Source organism: Haemaphysalis longicornis, unplaced genomic scaffold (assembly GCF_048455015.1).
Source record: "Haemaphysalis longicornis isolate Haplotype H1 unplaced genomic scaffold, Haemaphysalis longicornis Haplotype H1 scaffold_1, whole genome shotgun sequence".
In the NCBI taxonomy this organism is placed as follows: Eukaryota; Metazoa; Arthropoda; class Arachnida; order Ixodida; family Ixodidae; genus Haemaphysalis; species Haemaphysalis longicornis.
The window spans coordinates 227,381,035-227,398,530 of NW_027526203.1; the positions used below are offsets into that span (position 1 = coordinate 227,381,035).

Sequence of the window (17,496 nt, forward strand, 5' to 3'; positions counted from 1 at the left end):
TTCTTTATGTTCATTGTTGTATATAAAGCCTGTAACTTTTTCGTGACCCAAGCGTACCTCTTGTGTCTGCGACAAAGCGGACTGTTTGCGGTAACCAATGGTATATGAAGTGTCGTCGTTAAGAGCCTGTGCTTTAATAATTTTTTTTAAATTTCTGTGTCCCCTTTTGTGTCTTTTTGTGATTTAGCTCATTGTTTTTCTTGTTCCCCATTGATGCGATGTTTATTTTTCGGGTTTGTTTTGCTTCTTTAGAATGCATTATTCGGTTAGTTGCATGTGGTACAAATGTGCCTGAGCATGCTATTTTAGGGGCGAAGCTCCTCTTGCTCGGTCCCTGTCCCGTCCCTCGTTGCTGTTGTATCCGGCACCTTAATGATGATTGTGGCAGGATCCCCCTAGGGATTGGCCAACCAAAGACTGTCCGAAGAGGTCAAAATGTTCAACGCGTTCGTTGTTACCCAACAAGGAGGAGAGGAAGAAGAAGAGGTTGTCGTTCGTCGCCTGCGAGCTCAAGACACGTACCGCTGGCAAAGATCGTCCGCTTCCTTAAAAAAGAAGGTCTTGGATACGCGTTAGATAATATTTGAAACATAGCCCTCACATCGAATTTCGTAAAACTAGTAGAAAGAATCTTGCTACATCGAATTGAAAACGTTTTAGAACGCGAGAACGCCTTGAACCCTAAACAGATAGGATTCAGGCCTGGCTGCTCAATTTGGTCGGCCCACATTGATTTGGAGAGTCGCATTCAGCTGGCACGCCAACGAAAAGTGGGCGTGTTGATTACCCTAAATATTGCTAAAGTTTACGATAGCGTTGAATACCAAATTCTTTTTGACACAATCCAGCGTTATCCTTTTCCAGACTACATTGTTTCGTGGATTGGCATTTTTTGTCGGATAGAAAATTCTTTTGTTCACAGCAGGGCCTGTCCTCTCCAATATACAGTCAAACTCGAGGTGTTCCCCAGGGCTCTGTTCTCTCTCCCGTGCTGTTCAATATTTTAATGAGCTCGGTTCCAGACATTCAGGTGTATATTTACGCGGATGATATTACGTTTTTCACTTCAGACAGGGATATACACACATTGTATCGGCGTATGCTGTCGTATTTAAGCGCCTTAGAGGCTTGGCTCGATGGCCTTCGCTTGACCCTAAATGTGAACAAATGTGCTCTGCTTCCATTTCCAGCGAGCGGCCCAGTCTTCATATCTCTTAGTTGCCGGCAACAGGACATTCCTCAGGGCCATTCCTTAAAATATCCGGGTATTTTATATGAATATACCCTCAATTCGCGTCCACAAATAGATTACATTACTACTAAAGGGGCTCGGGCCGTGCCATTCTTGAGAGGGCTAAGTCACAAAAGATTGGGCATGCGTCGTGACACCCCACTAATGATTTACAAAATGTACGTCCGACCAATTCTAGAATTTGGATGTGTGCTATTCTCCGGGAGTCTCCACTACAAACTTCGCCCGTTGATAATGCTCGAAAGACAAGCTCTACGTTTATGTCTGGGTCTTCCCCGTTATGTACCAATTAAAATTTTATACATGGAAGCCCGTATTCCTCAATTAGTCTCACGCATGCATGCCCTCACCGTAGATGCATTTTTACGAGTCATGGAATCGCCCATATCCCGGCCGCAAACTGCCTTCGTTACATGGCCTTCGTTGTTCTTCGGTAGTTCATGGCCGCGGTTCAAACATCCACAGGCGGTCTTTGTACAATCTCTGCTTGGCCCATTAAATGTGGCCCCCTTGTCGGCTCCAGTACTTGACAGAGTGTCGCACTTAGATATTTCTTTTGATGAAATCTTTCCCTCTAACGCGAAATTACTCCCTCTGAACCTTTTAACAGGCCTCCTACAGGATCATCTGAACGGTTTCCCATTCCACGCCATTGTTGCAACCGATGCTTCTGTCCGGGAGGAGAGGGCAGGCGTAGGTATTTTTTCTCCCAGTCTAGATTGGGCCTTTTCCCTCCGGCTGCCCAACTTTACTACATCTTTCCACGCAGAATTTCTCGCAATAGTCTTGGCCCTTCGTAAGCTTGGTTCCTCGAAACGACAGGCAATAATTCTCACGGATTCATTTTCTGTTTGTGCTGCCCTTACTTCTTCAACTTCATCCCCCCTACGTCGAGTCCTTGCTTCTTTAGCGCCTTCCTCCCTTCGTGAACTTCGTTTGGTCTGGGTACCTGGACATGCAGGTATCTGGCTTAACGAATCGGCGGATGCTCTGGCGGGAATGGCATTGGGCGGTCCATTAGTGGAGGTTCTGCCGCCCATTTCCCTCATAACTTCGGCTCGCTTCCGTAGGCTGTGCTTACTTCAAAGTCTGCCTGATTCTACTTACGACGGCTCGGAGCTCGAGCACCTCCGGTACTCATGGAAGTGCAGCATTAGCCAGTCGCGAGCTTGTGAAGTAACCCTCACTAGCTTTCGCTGTCGCGTGCTAAATTTAAATTATTACTTGCACCGCTCTAATCTGGCTATGTCGCCGTTATGCGCCTTTTGCAAAGAACCAGAAACAATCGACCATTTCTTCCTCTCCTGCCGACGGTTCTCCTCGATAAGACGAAGATACTTAGAAAGTACATGCAGCCGGCTAAACCTCCCGCTGTCTGCTACAGTTATTTTGTCATTCGGGGCGAAGGAACTGGGATTCTGCTACGGGGATCTTTGCAGTGCGTTGCGCTCATTCATCCTGGAATCAGGCCGTCTGCCGTGGTAGACAGCATTTAGCTTAACTGGATTTTCTTGTCAAGAATATGCGCGCCAAGCTCACTGCTTCGTCTCTACCACTTTCTTCGTGTTTCTTACTTCCAATTTTCATTAAATGGTGTTCGTTTTTACCTTTTTTTTCTTTCTTTCTCTAATCTCCTTACTTTTATTTCTCTACTCATCTACTGCTGATCCATCCTAATAATGAAAAATTTTTCTTTCCCTTCAAAATTTACCTAATTTCTTTCGGTAAGGCGCCCATTTCCTGGCCAATCCCCCTGAGTGGGTACGCGCCATTTCACTGGAACCACCACCACCACCACACGTACCGGGGGTACGCGACACAAGATGGTCTGCAGAAGGCGACGGCCAAGGTGGCTAAAATGTCACACACCGAATTCGCCAACTTACCAATGGAGATTCTCATCGTCCCAAACAAGCCTTACATAATCACCACAAACATCGATGTCGTCGACGGGCTTGTCAACGGAGCGGTGGTAAGCTTGACGTGTCGAGTCTTTATATGATGTTCGGGCGAATGTTTCACGGTTTTACCGATAAGAATTTTAGCTTTGCCCCTCTCATCATTATTCACTTCATGGAGATGGCGGGATTTTTTTCTGCCCGTGCGTCTGCTAATAGCGCCTTTATGCGATGACGTCCATTAAGAAAAAACAACCGAGGGTGTGGATTCATTAATTGATTGAATCATGTCTTGTACCTAAGCAACTCGAGTAGTTATAACTTGTTCTTATGGGAACCAAGAGGTCATAAATGTAAAGTTCCCTGCACATCTCCACTTATTTTCACCGACTGAGAGACGTATTCTTTGTCGTTTTTGCTAAATTAGGCAGCTTTAATTTTTAATTCGGTTCGCAGCTGAAGTGACAGCCGTATGTGGCATCTAATGTGTCCGGCTCCGAATCTGAAACAGCAGGGACTCTGAACTTCCTCGATATATGTGCACGAAAAAGGCGGTCGGAAACGAGTTTATTAAGTAAATAGTGCACTGTTGCCACGGGACAAGGGACTGCAGGGGAAACCTGCGTCCTTTACACGTGACGATCAGCTATTTCGCAGTGCGCCTTCCATGCATCAAGAAATATGACTAGGTTATTTTCACCTTTCGAAAATTCCAGGTTGGCTAAACCTTTAAGGCCTGCAGTCTCCCTCTGGGACATACTAGTAGGAAAGCTAACCTGTGGCAAAACGTTATTGTTCAAACACGGGAAATAAACCAACTGTGGCTGTGCAAGAGACTAAGCGCCTACAATCGTGCTTAGTTGCTTACTGGTCTGCGCACTTGTGGCTTCGACGCAAAATGCTTTATAGGGGATTGATCCACTACAGCCTGCGGCATTTCTTGCCAAAGTATGCGCCAGCATTTTAAGAGACGTTACTGTGCTAATGGCATCTGGCTGGTCCATGTAAGTTGATGCGCCTTTCGCATTAAAATTTTTCGGAAAAAGTGCTCTAAGCTGTGCGCAATTACTTAATTCCGCACAAACTTCCACATAAATACAACTTTAAGGTTGTATTTACGTCTGTCAAATTCCGAAGGAGGTCGGCTGAGCGGGGCTTGATATATAACTTCAGCGCACGAACGGAAGAAAATACAGCGCTATTCCACTCTGTGGAGAAGGTTTACCGGCAAAGCTGTGGTTCTGTGCCTCAACGTGAGCGAGAATATGCTGTGACCGTGCTGTAGTCCAAGGGGTGCGCGAAGCAAAACACATTTGTTTGTAATTAGCCATTGAGCTTACTTCCTGGTTAATTACCTGAATGAAACTTCGACGAAGTAGGGTATCATTCCTTGGACAAACATGGGACTGTCCGATTCCCACCTGCAGACACTCGTGTATTTACAGCAGACAAGAATTTCACAATATTTACAACTTCACTGTGTTCAATGTAATCTAATTATAACTCGGCGTAATGTTACATTCGTCTTACCGACTATTTGTCATATAATTTTTTTCAGTATAGTTTCAATGAAACAAGAGTTGGAGCCACTTTCTGTAATGATACTTCCTGCGACGATGGACGCGCTTCACTGTGCAACCCTCAACGTGGGAATGCATCTTATGAAGACCAAGCTTACAACAATACCCTTAAAGTCGGCTTCATCTTTGAACACAAGTGCATTTCCGGGAAGACATTTTTTATGAAATAAAAGCCGTTTTATATTAAATATGAAGGCTTTAGGGCCACCTTTTTGATTTTATGAGTTTTTTTCTTCATACCACGAACATTCGACGCACAGTTTTACGATCCAGCGGATTTGAGTGGGCGGCGCAACGTGGTACTACACTCGCGTGCGATTCTTGTCGACGTCGCTCTGTTGACGGAGACGATCTGCTGGATCCTAGCTATAGACAGCTTTGCTGTACAAGCCCAAGCAAACTTTCAGACTTCCTCATTTCAATATCAGACGTGCCTAATACCGAGCGTGAGCACTCTTTGCGGCCACCAGATTGCACGACCACAGCTCGCTCACGTGAGTGCGAGGACAAAACCACCGCGAAAGGGGAACTTGCTACGCTGAAGTTTGATCCTGGTGTTCACTAACTGTGCTTGCTCCAGCAGGCTGCACATGTAAGCAAACATCGCATCATTTGCTGGGCTCTGCTAGAATGTGATCCTCTAAATTGTGCAAACGCCTCTTCACAAAATTGTGGATCATTATGACAAGTACTCCACAAGAAAATCTCTTCGCGTTTCCAGCCCCGTAGAGTTTCAGGGGGCGCCTGATTCCTGAGGGGGATAACCGGGCGTGATACCACCGCGAGCGTTGAAGGGCGCGCGGCGACGCGGGTGAGGCCGGAGTGAAAGGAGCAAGGGAAAAGGAGCTGTCGCCACTTTACCTTTAAAAACGTTCCACCAGCGAAAGCAGTACAGCGACAACGAATGAAGCCCACAGGACGCTTGCTAGGCATTCTTGTCTTGTTTTCGCCAGGAAATGTATTCAAGCAAAACAAAGTAGCCTAACTTTCTGCCTCAACGGCTTTTTAGAGCGAAGCTTCCCGGCCGCGGCGGCCACTTTTCTGATGGAGGCGAAAAGCAAAAACGCCCGTGTGCACGAGATTTCGGCGCACGTTAAAGATCCTCAGGTGATCTAAATTAATCTGGAGCCCTCCACTACGGCGCGCCCGGGAGTGTGTACAAAATCCTCCCTTGGTCCCCCCTGTCGTCACTGAGTGCGCTGCGTCCGCCCAAACAGACGTACCCACTACCAACTGTCAACAAGAGTACCGAAGATTCAAACTACTCAGCAGACAACGATTAGCTGAAGGCTCCCCACCTGGTTTTTTGACACCTTTAAAGACGCTATCGAGACGAGAAGAAGTATTCGCCAACAAGGTGTATGCGGATGCGGCTTACACACCGGACGTCATTTCTAAATGGACAAGAAATCAGGCTTCGGCATCTAAATGTACCTTCTGTGCGTCACATACTATCCCCAACCTCTTTCATTTAATTTGGTCTTGCGCAACATTCTCAAGTAGCAGAGAGCAACTCCTAGAGTCCCAGGCGGCCCCACAATCACTATCTGAGCACTTGCAGCTTATTAGAGGCGATCCACGCACCCTTGAAAGGGTAGCAAACTTTGCTGTACAAAGTGGTCTGTACAAAGTTGTATAGTGGCTGACTGACTCGCACCCTTTTTTCAAGTGTTCGTGCACGCGACTGTACTCGTGTGAACCTTCCTGACAGTGCTCCACATACTAACGATTAGTGCCTATGTGAACACTCAAGCTGTGCCTGCAGCTAACCGGAAGAGGAACTCTAAACGATTACAACGTCATGGGATCATTATTTGTAATACGGGTCTTCCCTTTTCCTTTTCCCCCCAACCCCCACCAGTGCCTCAGGCCTCTTCCCAAATAAAGGTCATTCATTCATTCATTCTCGCGTGCGTGCAGCAGCGATGGCTGAGAGGAACTGCACTCGCCTCGTATGCGGGATGTATCGTGTTCGAATCCGCGCAGCGCCGAGTACCCACCGTTTCCTTTAATTGCATCAGGCGTCCCTGGTCGAGTGCGGACCTTTGAAAGGGGAATTTACACTTTTAAAGCTTCCTTTACTTTGCGAGGGGCCCCTGACCCTTGTCGATCTGACGGGGCAACCCCGGCCTTCTGAACACCGCTTTGGCGGGGGTTGAAACAGTCTCGCGGCGTGTCCTGCCACAGGCGATCATCCAGTAGAGCCTCCACCGCAGCGGTAGAAGCCCCCATGTGCATGTGTGTTGCTTGGTGGCGCCGGGCAGCCACCGGAAAATTAATGGGTACAAGCGACGCCCCAGCCTGGCGCTCGACGCTTGTGTGGGACTACAACGCTTGGGAAGTTCACCCGGTTTGTAAGGGAAATCGCCCCTCTGTAATGAAGCGGTTGGAAAAATGCATTTTTTTTCATTTCAAGTATAAGCATGCGTACATGGATTTATGCGTGCATGGCTTGGTTTTGGAAGGAACGAAAGGGGAGGGGGGGTGTGCACGCGTAGCTATTTTTATGCCCTCACGCATGGCATATGCATTGTGCTGGTGGGGGATCTAAACGTGGACGGCTGCGCCTCCCGCCCCAATGCGACCTGGCTGCTGTCATCTGTGTTTGGGCGGTGTGGAGTGGTGTGTTACACTGGCAGTAAGGAGTCTACGATGCGGGAGTGAAACGAATAGCCCCATGTTTGTCCGCTAGAATGAAGCTCCAGTACCTCCAAGTATGCTCAATCGAAAATTACAAACATATTGTTTCCTGCACTCCTTGGACTGCGCCCAGCTTCGCCGGTCATCCTTCTTCACCGAGTGGAAAGGCATTAAAGTTTTACTGAATTGGGTGTTTATGCGGACTGACAACAGTACGGCCATCTGGTGGAGCCACGCCACGTCTTAGGAGCTCCAATATTATGATTGCTGCCAGCTTATGACCCTGCGATCAAAGGCCCCCGCGAGGCACCGTTATTGTCTGACAATTATGTGAACCGCTGTGTTCATGCGTTGTTCCTTTAACTGTGCACTAAGCCCGGCTGTCTGGGAGAATTCCCAAAAGATAGTCACATGCATAGGCAGATGAAGGAAGGAATAAAAAAAACAGCAGAAAAACGGCAAAGGCAAACGTGCAGGGAAGCGTCCGTTCGGCTACCCTACACATACGGAAGGGTAATGAGGATGGAGAGGGAAATAATGGGTGCAAAAATAGAGAATGAGCCGGAAAGAAAAAGATGGGAAGGGTAAGTAAAAAAAACAAAAAAGTTGTGCCCTTCCACTTTGTGAACAAGGATGACTTGCGAAGCTGGACAAAGTGCACAAAGTCACGAAACAAAACTCTCTTCCGATCGCCGATTAGCACTGATCCCAATAAAACTTTGAAGCGATCCAGATTTATTCTAGTGGAGTAACATGTTGCTGTCTGTTTCGCTCCCGCGTCGTAGGTATCTTACTCTGTGCATAACACACCAAGCCAATCCGCGCGTCCACCGAGGACACGGGAACGTCCTCATTGAGGCGGTAGACGTCAACAATTAAAACTCCTTCCACCACAACGGACATATCATCAGTGAGGGCATCAAACCTATTTTTGTGGTGCACGGCCCCCCTCCTCCCTTCCCGCCACTAAGAATTCGTGCCTGATAAACCAGGAACTAGTTATATGCGTGGGCTTAGAAGTGAAATGCACCGCCAGAATTGTCGCTCTAAAAGCCCTTTAAACTGAACAAGAAATATTCGGTAACGTCAACGTTGCTGTCCATCCGGGAGACATTCCCAGCTACTCGGCGAGCTGGAACTTGCAGTGGAAACGGCGGAGGTGGCGGCTTTCTGATGTTTTCGCACCCATTCCCGCTTCTGTTCCGGTAGAAGCTCCTTCGATTCCCGCTATTCTTCTTCCGAACGAACTGCACGCGTTTGTTCATATGGAGCTAAAACCTGAAAGAACTCGAGCTTTATTCTAGTAGACAAACAAGTCGCCGTCTCTTTCCGTCCCGCGTCGTAGGCATTTAACTGCCTCTGTAACACACAAACCCAAAACCAAACCTCTCGACCATTGAGGACAGCTGACGTCGCATTGCGCAGCGAGACTTCCACGTTTAAATTTCCCGCCAGCACAAAGCACATGTGGTCGGAAGCGGCATTAAGGCTACCTGTGCATGCACACCCCCCTACTTCACCGCCAACCACTGCACGCATAAACCGGCAACCGGTGATGGGCGCGTGCTTAGACGTAAAATACCCAGGCGAAAATGTCGCGCCGAGAGCCTTTTATGCTTAAAAAGAATCATGGGCTCACGTTGGCGTTTAAAGCGGGCAAGTTGCTCTGGTAACGCCTGATAACGGCGCTACCACCGTTATCATCCGATAGCGCAGCTTGTGAAAGAGGCATCGGGAGTGACGAGGGGGATAAGAGTTGGAGAGCGGGGTCGGCAGTGGCGAGGAGGAGCACCGAAGCGTCGCCAAGTGTATCGGCTTCACCGGAATGAAAACTTGGGGGTTAGACATATATTGCATTAAAAAAAATTAAAAAACAGGTAGGCCGATCAAATGGGCCAAAAAACACGCTGAATACTTGGAATGTCGCCACCACTGTTGCACACGAGCCTGTCGCTTTAAAAAAGCAAAAGATGGGCCGATGAGTTTATCGAAACGAAATAAGTAGTTTGCATGCAGATTTTCCCCGCGGAAATAGCTCAATACGCGATAAAAATGTCATTAGAGCGTCCCTCAACTTTTATTCCAGGCAATAAATGCCACCATCTTAATACGTTCAGCGTCCAATTTAGTAGCAATTTTCGGACAAATTTTAAATTACTCCTTGCAAAAATGCTTGCAAGTCTGAAGCAACAAATCTTTCGTAAGTTTCGATTGTGCAATCAATTATACTCACAAAATAAAAGTGAATGCATAGAATGCCAATAGAGTGCCCAATGCATAGAATGCCCAAACACTGTCGTGCCATGGATTTATTTAGCAATTACCTGTTGCCAAGCTTATTTTTGTAGGCACAAATACCGTGAAGTTCCGAGCGAACGCCCATCCCCGAAACATCGCTCACTCCCCTTTAGGGGTGCAATATTCAATTTACTAAAATATCCCAAAGTCGCCCACTCCCAGAACTCGATGGGTTCAGCGCCGAAGAGTGAAAAAAATAAACGGGAATCATCTATTCATGTGTTGATGCGGTCACTTACTTGTCCTTTCCGCACTTGAGCCGACATTCATCTGGTATTTGTTGTTGATATCCCCGCAGGTTTGGTGGGCTGTGCGGCCACTTTCTATTTTTTTTCCCATCTGACACGAAAGATCGCCCATCCCGTATATTTCACTTGACATCTGTGTAGTCTGGGTGGGCGTTCTAACGGAACTTTACGGTAAAGCTGTCAGTATTCGTCTGGCATACTGCAGCCTTGAATTGTCGTCACCCTTTTGCTCACCCCTAAGAATATAGTTGCCTCTTTCATTTAGAGCCTTTAAGATAAGCCCCAAAAACACGAAAATAAGGGGTGGGCCAAATATGCCATCAAATGTCCTTGGAATAAGATTTACAAACTAGTATGACAACAAACTTGTGGCAGCGGGTCAAAAAACTGATTACATGAGTCCGAAATAACATCGTCAACATCTAAACGACCTACCCTCCATTAAAATATTCGCTGGGTTGGTGCAGTGCTTAAGGCGTCACGCTGCTGCCCGAAAGGCCACGGGTTCAAACCGGTCCATGGCGCCTTGTATGTTGTGACTGAGGCGAGAAACGAAAACGCGTGTGCACCGAAATTCCGGCCCGCGTAAGACACCTCGGAATGGTTAAATTAATATTCAGTTCTTCTCTAGGGCGCTCTTCATAACCTAAGTGTAGCTTTCGCGCGTGAAACTCCAGAAATTTTTTGAACAACAGTTAGAGATGCCAACAGGATTAATTTTCCTCGGGGTATCGGGCATTAGAACAAAAATTCACGAAAAATCATTCGACCCACTCTCTGTGGGGCTTGCACTGGCAGTGCAATTCCGGATGCTTGCAATATTTGTGTTTACGAACTTTATGCACTTTCCTCCCTCGTCCCTCTATCTCCTCCTACCGCTCTACCACTCCCTCCTGTCCACTTTGGCCGAGAATTCACGAAAACAACGCCCCTGCCTCCGTGTTGTTGAAAAAATACGCTACTACGCTTCTACCGCATCAAAAACATAATCATGATTACTTACTTTCCAAGCTGTGCTCTTATCAACCGCAAAGGTGGAAAAGGTGGGCCACTTGGTTCCAGCTTAGTGAGTTATCTTTTGGCGGATTTCATCCTAAAGTCACGATCTTATTGATATCATTCACTATGGCAGATGGGTACAGATGGGTACAGGGAAAGGAGTGGCCGCAAAAAGCTGCACGGAGCAGCTCGACGGGGCGACTGCCCACCATGTGATTGACAGCAACGGCGTCGAACAGATTGAAAGATACAGCAGAGGGCAAAAAAGAAAACAAAAGAGAAGCAAAAAAATTCACCATCTTCCCGTAGGGGAACCCTGAGTAGTATGCGAAGCAGCCATGGGGTCGACTCAAGTTCCCATTTGTTTTCAGTTCGATCGCGGTGTTCCGGGAGGAGAATGAGAGAGCGGAGCGCGTGCGCGCGTCATTTATACCGCGGAGCTACAGTGGGGCCCCAGCGGAGTATGCAGCGGCTACCGTCGCGTCTGTAACCCTAAGCTGCTTCGCATTATTGCGCGCGGAGCCGCAGGTGTTGCCATTCGTTGCGCAATACTGGAGAGGAGAAGAGGAATGTCGGAGAGGAGAGGAGCGTCAGAGAGGAGAGGAGGAATGCCTCGCATACTACTCAGTGTTCCCTTACGGGAAGATGACGACGGTGGCTGAACGCGAAGCTATCTCGTGATGGATTCTTTGGTTGGCCAATCTCTAGGGGCATCCTGCCACAATCATCATCAGCGGTGCCTGGCCAGGCATGCGCAGTGGGGGTGTGGACGCCGCACAACGGCGCCCACACAACGGCGGAGGGAACAGGCTCGACCTTAAGCTGCTTCGCATCTAAAGAACCTCAAACATGTGCCAAGTAAACGTAACAAAAAGTGCTTAACAGTCAGGGTTAGCAGGGTAACAGAAAGAGCAAAATGAATTCAACTTAATTAAACCCTACCCCTCTCGCCCCAACTGTGTCGAATGTGACCTCTAGTAGCTGTCCGTTCAGCGCAAGACCTCTTACCGAGTGTACTTCGTGCTTGAAATTGTATATCTGGAGCAGGAAGTCGGCCCAGTGCCTGTCAATCATATCTTGAACGTTCCGGTAGTATTGTCCAGTGGTAGGTCCTTGAACCACCAGCGGAAGCAACTGCATGCATATAATCAGGAACATGACAGGTACCATTACCCTGAAAACAAGAAAACAGGAAGTAAGGCAATCAGTAAAGGCTGGCGGGTTATCCATGCGTGTCGTGTGAGCCGCAAACCTATCTTTTAAAGAAGCCATGAAGACACAATGGCAGTTTGGTTCATTGAAATGAATGCATCTTTATAATAAGGCTGATACCGCATTGAATGCAAGCTTCAAATAAATTAGCTGTAGCTGCGGTGAGTTGCACGTCTATACTAAACAAAGTATAGACGTGCAACTCACCAGCTACATTCCCCCACAAGAGTTACAAAGCATTACGGTTGGCTTCTGCAACTGGCCGATGCCGACAATATCGAATACAATCGAATAAAAGGTAAACCAGCCCTATAGATTAGCAAAACAGGTTGAATGAGTTTGGAGTTTAGTGCATATTTTAATACTGTACGAATGGTGCAGGGAACAGTAGAAACTCCGAATTAACACGTAAACGTGTACGCCATTGCATACGGCACTATCGCTGGTCGATGGCGCGCGCCCCGCTGCCGTGCACACGTTTTTCAGTCGCGCTGATAGTCCGTGCCACGGCACTGGGCCAACTGGCATATGTGACACACTGCCACTTGCCTGTTTCTGTTTGTCGAGACACATGCAGTCTTTCACACAACTATTATTATGAACCGTAGTAAAATACAGCACGTACAAATTCAGAGAGAAGTGGACTGAACATGGTAGCGAACCCGGAACGCCACCTAGGCAGGCCAACGGTAACCAGGAGCGTTTTGGTATCGAGTCCGTTTGGCCTTGCTTCTGGGTCGTCTTGAATTTCACGGTTAGGATTTTACACGGAGACAGCAATTTAACTCCGCGGTTTAGGTACCTAACTCTCATACATAGCTGCTGACGTGACGAAACATGCGATTCAACTGGAGAATGGAAAGATCGACTTTATTGTAAGATCTCTCCATGAATAAAACATCCTTTGCGGCAGAACAGGCGCTCGGGGCACTATAAAACACCACACCTTTTAAATAAAAATTTTCGGGCACTAATGTCTTCTACGTGGTTTGAAGGCGAAAGGTTTTTGCTCTGCCGGGCGATACTTATTAATGACTTCTTTTCTGCTACACCGGACATTTTCTGTGCCAAGTAGCAAGGCCGATTTTTCGCCCAAAAATTGGCCACATGAGGCTCTCGGACAAAAAAAAAGCTGCGTGCCGTTTAAAAGACGTCTATTATTGCTTTATTGGAAAGATTGGGGAGTTCATGCTTCACTGGAGTTTAGTTCGGCCGGAAACAATGCTTCCTAACCGACGTATGGCCAATTGGAAGGGCAGACTTCGAATTACCTGATCCCTGCACACCCCCTATTACGTGCTGGAATTTTCTTGGGGCGTATGTGGGTCCCTAAACAAAATGGGACACTCAGCATGCTGACTACATGCCAAGCACTGTGCAATGAGAAAGCAGGAGATACGAGTTTATTATATTTTTAAAACGTTGTCAGTGCTCGAAGTCAGAGTAAGGTGTGCGGCGCCCCTAGGTCACTCTGTTACAAGACACACAGAGATGGCACAAAGGTGTTGTCCATATTGCCTTTGTTTCACGCCCATTAGCAAATCAAGTGCAAGCTGGCAGAGGACGTTACACAGGGACATCACTTAGTGATTGTGGAAAATTCCACCATGTGGCATATCACTACCTTAATAGGTTTGAACTTGGAGGTTACAATTATGTGCAGTTTGCATTAAACCTGAGATATTTGTTGTTCAGATCCGGCAGTCAATACATTTTACTGAAGTGAAGCGGTTTGTAGTCAACTCATTGTCCATTTAACGCCTGTCACAGACAGACAGACAGACAGACAGACAGACAGAGAGACAGACAGACAGACAGACAGACAGACAGACAGACAGACAGACCAAAATTTCTGGGTTTAAGTAGCCCAAGAAAAACTATCGTTCTGTAAAAGAGTTCCCTGCTTACCAATGGTTTATTACTAGAAGTCTAAACAAACAAACTGTTTGGTCTGTCTGTCTGTCAGTCCGTGACTCGATTCAACCACCCGGCCAAAGTGAAACGAAGTCTGCGCAATAGTCTTATATACTCACAGCCAAATCTAAACGTCTAAGGCCAGTTTATATGTTCATACTTGTCAACAATGTTGAACAAAGACAAGACATTACGCAGATATAAGACAGAAAGTTAATACACAAGGGATATTTACAGTGTTCTTTATCAAAAATTCATAGATGCTTGATTTTTGCGAAATGACATACTACATCTACTGCAGAAAAAAAATCACACTGTCGTCTGCTGTCGCCCACGCCACTATAGCTTGTGGCGGCATCTAAAAAAAATCAAGCGGCAGCAGTTGCAAATGGTACCACTAGATACGTTCCACGTTCTGCTTGCAACGCACGTGGACTAGCGCACCGCGGTTCTGTAAACGTTGAAGTAGGGCGCCTCGATTCACGCGCGTTTCCGCCGTACAGCAGCGCTGGCAACGAGGTACCCGTCCTGGAGCAGTGGAACGCGGTAAATGTAAGCTGACTTGAGCAAACCTTGAGCGTGTTTACCTTGGGAGGAGCGCTACACAAGAGGGCAACATGAGATGTGAGCGGGAAAGCGAAGTGAGGCACCTACTTGGCAGATGTCGACAAAGACTATCTTCTTTTGTCGACAGTTGCGGTGAAAGGAGCAGATACGCGGCCAATTTTTAGGCACACATATATAAGTGCTTGAGGACACCACAAGGTGGATCGGAAGAACGTGGGTTGGGATTGGTCCGCGACTCGTAAATCTTCATGAATGCAATATACAATTCTAAGGCAGAAGTCGCCACTGTACTTGCCTATGCATGCTCTGCGTGTGTACCTTTTTCATGTATTTAGAGCTTTGGAAAATGTTGCCTCCTGCTTAATACGGCCTTATGAAAACACAGCATTAGCATGCCTAGCAGCAAAGCGATATTTATGAGTACGCAGCAGTTTGCGAGACGGAAGTGAGTGGGAGAGAGATATAGTGGTATTTAAATATACTGGTGAGTTTACCCGGCAGTTTAGGCACCTAGGTTGCTACACCAGATGTATGAAAAAAATGAAATTGGTGACTAGGATGACGGTGATGCGCTCATTAATAGGGTCCTGTTTAGAGAGTCTGGTCAAGTCCTGTGCTTCGCAGGAGAGACAATCGAGCTTTTGTCGCTCGAGATTCTCGTTTGGAGTTAGACCAAGGGACTAACACGACACTTATATCTAGTTATCTAGAATTCGGAAGGCCAAAGGACACTAAAAGGGACGTCCTAGCTGCTCTGTACCGCGTACATTCACATACTACGTGGTTCAAATCCTCTCGCACGTCACAAAGAATGCAGAGGGTGGAAGAGGCCTGTTTCATATTGAAACGAAAATAACTTGTGTAAGCGACGTTTAGTCGCACGCGGTGAAGAACCGTTTCGTCATGCTTGGAGTGTCTGTCAGGCACCCTAAACGTCCCGTGCGGGTCTATGGAGTGAAGCGGCGCGTAATTTTAAGGTGCAACAGCCCACATTGATAGCTGAAAACTCCAGGCTGCCTAGACGCAAGAGCAGAAACATCTCGTCTAGAGGGAGGGAGGGAGGGAGGGAGGGAGGGAGGGAGGGAGGGAGGGAGGGAGGGAGTAAACGTGTTTATTGCGAAAAGCAATGGGGAGGAGTCTTCAGTCCAACACTGCTTGAGCTTTCCCATCCTCAACAGCCCTTAACACAAGCAGGCGCTGGTCATTGAGGTCGGAGCTGGTCAGAGCTCTCTCCCAAAGCTCGTGAGGTGAAATGGAGAGATTTCGCGAATGTAGAGGGGCTTTCACGCAGCCCCCTACCATATGAAAGAGCGTCCTGGGGGCTTCGCAGAAGCAGCATAGCGGGGAATAGGTGCAATATATGGCATTCAGTGATATGGCATAGCGGGGGTGGGGTGCAATATATGGCATTCAGTGGGATGGGAAAAAGTATTCGTCTGGAGTGCACGGAGCTGCCATTCCTCCTCTTTCATTAGATGTTTTTTCTGTGCTGGGTAGGTGATACGTCCCAAGTTATAGTGGTGTGTTATCTCGTGATACGTGATCAGTGGGGTTGACCTCTCCTGCTCGCTTCCCGGGGTCCGACGGGATAACTCTCTGGCCAACAGGTGGGCGGTTTCATTGCCCGTGACGGCAGAGTGGGCGGGTGCCCATATGATCATGATGGATCTGTCTGGTGGACGCTGGCAGATGATTTGGTGGGTTGTCCGGTGAATTCGCCCGCACAAGAAGTTACGGCACGCTTGCTGCAAATCCGTGATGATACTCTGGTTTTAGTTTGCGTTATGGCGAGAGCGATGGCCGCTTCTTCCGCTTCTAAGGGGTCGTATCCGGGCAGGGTTAGGCTGCTGACGTGCTTATTCTAATGGACAACCGCGGCTGTCATTGATCTTATGCCGGGATAGGAAGACAAGTCCGTGTATGCTGTGGTTGGTTCCCTCCCGTAGTATATGTGGATGGCCTTGGCTCTTGCCGCCCTGCGCCCAGTGTGATGCACGGGGTGCATGTTTCTAAGGGGAGGTGAAACGTACAGCTGTTTCCTGATATTGTGGTCGAGATTAGTTCAGCTGTTTCCTGATATTGTGGTCGAGATTTCTCATCTGAGATGCCTGACGCTGCAGAAGTGCCGCTTGCTGGGCCAGTTGGTACATATCGACGGATGAAAAAGCCAACGAAAAAGGACGCGAAACACGAAAACAGACGAGACAACACAACGTTGTGTTCTCTCGTCTCTCCTGCGTTGTTTGCGCCCTTTTTACGCTGTTTTTTTTTCATCTGACGCTGCAGAGGGATAGTGAGCCCCAGACGAAAGAGAAGAGTCCTCCCTGTGCTTGTGACTCCCAGCCTCAATCTATTGCTCGGAAGATGGGCTTCTATGAGCTCGTCGACCGTATTCGGCAGGCCTAGCTTCAATAGCTTGTCGGTAGCCGTGCTGACGGGAAGTCCGAGGGCTTATTTGTAAGCCTTCCGAATGACGACATCTAGCCGTTCCATTTCTGACTTAGAGAGAAGAGAATAAGGAATGGCGTATGCAATTCTTGAGATTATGAATGCTTGGATGGGGCGGAGGGTGGCCGCCTCGCGAATCCCCCGTGTTTTGGTGGTTACACGCCTGATCATAAGTGTGGCTTGGTCCGAGGTATGTTTCAGCCTATTTATTAGGGTGAAGTTTGTTCGATCGGCTTGAAAGGTCATACCAAGGATCCTGATATGCGAGGAGGGAATGATGTTGTGGCCGTCCATGTGGATGATGGCAGTGGGTGGCCTCTGGAGGAGTTTGTTGTAGAAACAAGGAGGAGCTCCAATTTTTGTGGAGCCCATTGGAGGCCGCAAGACTTGGCGTAACGATTCACCGTGTTCGCTGCAGTTTGTTGGCGCTCCTCTATCTC

The 17,496-nt window shown here is 47.8% G+C and overlaps 1 protein-coding gene across 1 annotated transcript in view; it reads right to left on the bottom strand.

The window, feature by feature from the left end:
• The window catches only part of LOC144142501 (nose resistant to fluoxetine protein 6-like), a 90,885-nt gene that overhangs the window by 23,893 nt on the left and 49,496 nt on the right, over nt 1-17,496 (bottom strand). Inside the window, exon 9 of the mRNA XM_077674055.1 lies at nt 11,924-12,089. Within this exon, the coding sequence (XP_077530181.1) occupies nt 11,924-12,089 (166 nt within the window). The remainder of the gene's footprint in view (nt 1-11,923; nt 12,090-17,496) is intronic.